The 4,430-nt window shown below is 39.3% G+C and overlaps 1 protein-coding gene across 1 annotated transcript; it reads left to right on the top strand.

Moving 5' to 3' along the window:
• The first annotated feature begins 228 nt into the window (after positions 1-228).
• LOC149523911 (CARD- and ANK-domain containing inflammasome adapter protein-like) lies at positions 229-2,673 on the top strand. The gene has a single exon (XM_089780442.1). The coding sequence runs from the start codon at positions 229-231 to the stop codon at positions 2,518-2,520; it is 2,292 nt and encodes a 763-aa protein (XP_089636568.1). The 3' UTR covers positions 2,521-2,673.
• The last annotated feature ends 1,757 nt before the right edge of the window (positions 2,674-4,430 follow it).

The following is a 4,430-nucleotide window of genomic DNA, read 5'->3' as shown; positions in this document are numbered from 1 at the left end:
AGAATAGCAAAGAGGATCAAAAAACTTCTAACAAAGATGCAAAATTAAAGGTGAGGAGTTTTGGATTTCTTTCCCAATATTCTTCAGTGATTTCTAATTCAAGTACTGTTGTTGGTACAGTGATTCTTTATGAAAGAATTTGTGAAATAATGTGATCCTGCTCTGCTGCTCCATAGTCAGGTTCAACTTCAAATGATAACTGAAGCCATTTTTTGAGAAGTTACTCATATGATTATGTATTCAAATAGCTTGTTTACAAATCCATATGCCATAGACGTTCTAAAGACAAAAAAGGAGGAACTGATAGAAGGCATAAACAACCCAGACCATCTTCTTAATTGGCTGATAAACAATGGTATTTTTACCCCAGAGAAAAAAATGGTTATGTCCTACTACAGAACACGAATAGCAAAGAACTCCCGGGTTTTGGATAGCCTGATTTCTCAAGGTGAGCGAGCTTGCAGGCTATTTTTTTATCCATGTCTAAAACAATTGGAGCCAAATCTATATAACAGTGTAAAAAAATATGTCAGTGATGTCAATGAAAGTATTGGAGATACTAGAAGACAATTGGTAGGTTATCTACTTGAAAATGACAGGGAATGGACTGAAACAATCACTGAACAACACCAGGAGAAGAAAAATATTCCGAGACAAATTTTATCAAAGCACAAAAGAGCACTTAAAGAGAAAGTTAAACAAACACCAAATTTACTTGCAGGAAAACTCAAGAAAGACTATTCTAAGGCTGTTAGTATCTTTGATGCAGCTACTAAAGGTGATCTTCCTGATCTCAAGAATGTATTGAAGAAGAATGATATTAATGCAGTAAACTCTTCAAATGAAACACTTCTGCATATTGCAGCTGCTAATGGCCATGCCACAATAATTGAATATTTAATTAACAAAGGTGCTGAATTAGATGTAAAGGACAAAAAAGGAAGAACACCACTGCACAGGGCTGCTGAAAAAGGCCAGGATGATGCAGTGGATGTGCTTCTCCAAGCTGGTACCTACATATACAGTTTGGATAAAGAAGCTAAGACCCCACTTCATTTGGCTGCTCAGAATGACCACATTCACATACTGAAGAGGATCCTGAAAGAAGAAGTAAGATGCTACAAGAACTGGCAAAACTTCTTACACATGGCAGCCCTCAAAGATGAGCGCAATCTGGCACTAATGCTTTTAAAGAATGGTGCCACAGTTGATGCAAAGGATGAGAAGGGACAGACTGCTTTGGGTTATGCCATTTCCCAGGGATCTGAGAAAACCGTAAAGGTATTGCTAGAAGCAGGAGCCAGTATTGACTGGTACATCATCGATGTAGCCTGCAACAAAAACAAACAATCCATATTAAAAATGCTGTTGGAATATTCTAAAGGATTGTCCCCTGACACGATGGAGTCAGCTCTGTTTAAAGCTGTACAGAAGAACCTGCACGGCATTGTCGTAGCTTTACTAGACAAAGGCACAGATATAAATGCCCACAATGAAATGCAATACACACCTTTACTCATGGCATGTGAAATGGGTAAAACAGAGACTGCAGAAGTTCTCATTGTAAAGGGAGCTAGTTTGGAGGAGAAGATGCCCAACTCAAACACAGTTTTACACTTGGCAGTTCAAACTGGTGCAGTCTCCATTACAAATCTGCTTCTCCGCAAAGGAATGAATGCTAATATCACAAGCCAGGGAAAGCAAACCCCACTCCATGTTGCTGCACTTCACAATAAGGAATCAATAGTTGACATTTTAATCAATGCTGGGGCCAAAATTAATGCTGTCACTAAGGAATTAGTCACTCCCTTGCATATTGCAAGCCAAAGAGGTAATGTTGATGTGGCTCGACAGCTGCTACACCACCAAGCCAATGTTAATGTAAAAGATAAGCACTCAAAGACACCCTTACATCTTGCTGCCGAACAGGGAGATCATGAAATGGTGCAGCTGCTTCTTAGTTTTAAGGCTGATCCTAATGCAATGGACAAGGAGAAAAAGACCCCACTTCACACTGCAGCTATGGGAGGTCATCTCAATATAGTGAAAGTTCTCTTAGCCCAGAAGGCCAGATTTGGAGTTAAAGATATGGATGGCTGCACACCAATGCACTATGCGATCATCAAAGGAAATGCAGAAATAGTACAGATCCTTTTGACAGCAGGGAAGAATAAAAATATTGATGATAAAAATATTTGGAGAAAGACTCCACTGCATCTTGCAGCAGAACATGGACACAGTGACTTGATTAATTTGTTGTTGAGCAATGGATCGGCCATTAATGCTTTAGACAACAACAAGGATACCCCATTGCACTGTGCTTGCAAGGCTGGTCATTTTAACTCTGTAAACTTACTTGTTAGCTGGTCTCACAGAGAAAAAGCAAATTTACACGCCACTAATAGTGTCAAAAAGACTCCACTGCAAGTAGCAGAATGTAGTGCAACTGATAGTCAAGCTCAGGTTGTAACACTTTTGAAAAAGAAAAGGTTAATAAAATTAAATTGTGAGGAGAAATAAATTAAAATATTTAAGTGCAGGATTACAATTTCACACAATATGGATATATAGACTATTACTAGAACCCTGCACATTCATGGATATCCACAGCTTATTTTTGTGAATATGGATGTGGATACAAATATTTATCTAGAACTATGCAAATCTGCATATATCCACGAAATATGTGAACTAGTCGACTATACGATAAGCAAATGCTTATCAGTCAGTCAACACAGTAGTCGACTAGTTGCTTCCTCCTGACCTTGTTGCCTCTAGCAGAAAGAGGCAAGCAAGGGGGAGGGCGGAACAGGAGGGTGCGTCAAATTGGCAGCACCGCATGGAGTCCAGGGTCTGCCACTTTGAAACACGGCATGCAGCTCAGGGCCAGCTAGGGAGTCCCCAGCTGGCCCTGGGTTCCATGTGACGCTGTCACTTTGAAACGCTGCATGGAGCCTGACACTGGGCTCTCCATGGTGTTTCAAAGGCATGGAGCCCAGGGTCAGCTGGGAACTCAGAGTCCCCAGCAGACCATGAGCTCCATGAGGTACTGCTGTTTTGAAACACCTTGGGGAGCATGGGGCCAGTGTGGGACTGCTTGAGTCCCCCACTGGCCCTGTGCTTCCCGCAGCGCTTTCCCTGGGGCTGTTGCTACACTTCAAAGGCAGAGGCACCCTTACTGACTAATTGAATAGTCAATGCAAATTGCATCGACCATTCAATTAGCCAATTAATCTAAATTTAACATCCATAATCCACGGCTCATTTTTGCAGATGCAGATATGGATGCTAACAGTCAGAGGTGGTGTGTGTGCGTATCCCATTGTTGATTTACTGCATGTTGACAGTGCTCGATTTTAATACGAATCTCATCATATTTGGTGTCTTTCTTTGAGTCCCAGCTTGAAGAGTCAAGTAAGCACAAAAAAACCCTCATTAATATCTTAAAAATAAATGTTCTAGCCTTTGCTGTTTAAAAATAAAGCTTGAACATGTGAACATTACTGCTTCAAAAAATCAGAATGAAAATAAGAATCCCACATTTATTTATTTATTTTTAATTTCATGACATTTAAGATGAACTATCAAGATTTTCTGGAGCCTGACCCAAGATTTCTGAATGGTTGTTGTTAGCCAGTAATGGTTGGGGTTAGTAAAAAAGTGCTAAATAATTAAATTCAATATTAACCAGTATATTTAATTAAAATATCCTATGTTATAAACAACAAAAATTATACAATTAATTTTCATTTTACATGCATAGTTGCCATTTGTTTACTTTTTTGCTTTTCTCAAGATGGACAATGAAAACACTCTTGTCAGTTTGAAATGTCTTTCAGGCTAACATGTTCTAGCACAAAACTGCAATGTTTACATTGTATTGTATGCAGTCAAGTGTTCAATAATGTTATTTCTTCCAGTAGATTTTTCTGTAAAATTAACATATTTGTATTGGTTGGTAGTTGTGTAACAACTTTTTAACAGAATCAAATCTGAAGTCATATTTCATCTAATAAAGACCCTTACCCTTACTGTATTTCGCCATCTCCATCATTATCACTGTTGATCTAATTAGCAGAAAGGGTAAAGGGTCTCTTATGAAGATGAAAAACAGATCTGGACTGGAACACCAAGGCCATCTGAAAAAAAATCATCCAGGGTTCAAAATTCAAATAGCCAGAGGAAAGAGGCTTCATGCAGCCAGAACTCCTTAAATTAAATTAAATCAAAAAGGCTTCTCAAAGCTTCACTTCCAGTGGAAGTGAAAGGGCTCCTTGTGCCAGATTTTTATTCCCAGACAACAGGGGCATTTCATAGCCAAGGTTCATAATCTCAGCCCAGGGTGAGTGAAGTCTTTGATCTTCCCACATCACAAGACTCCTTCGAGATCACTCTCCTTGGGATGTAGTAATTCACTCTAGCTCAGCCAA

This window comes from Pelodiscus sinensis, chromosome 9 (assembly GCF_052426305.1).
Source record: "Pelodiscus sinensis isolate ZL-2025 chromosome 9, ASM5242630v1, whole genome shotgun sequence".
Lineage (NCBI taxonomy): Eukaryota > Metazoa > Chordata > Testudines > Trionychidae > Pelodiscus > Pelodiscus sinensis.
The sequence above is the reverse complement of the archived record's forward strand: the minus strand, read 5'-3'. Positions and strand labels throughout refer to the sequence as shown.

Coding starts and splice junctions, on each gene's coding strand:
- LOC149523911 (XM_089780442.1), top strand. CDS start 229: ATGATTATGTATTCAAATAGCTTGTTTACAAATCCATATGCCATAGAC.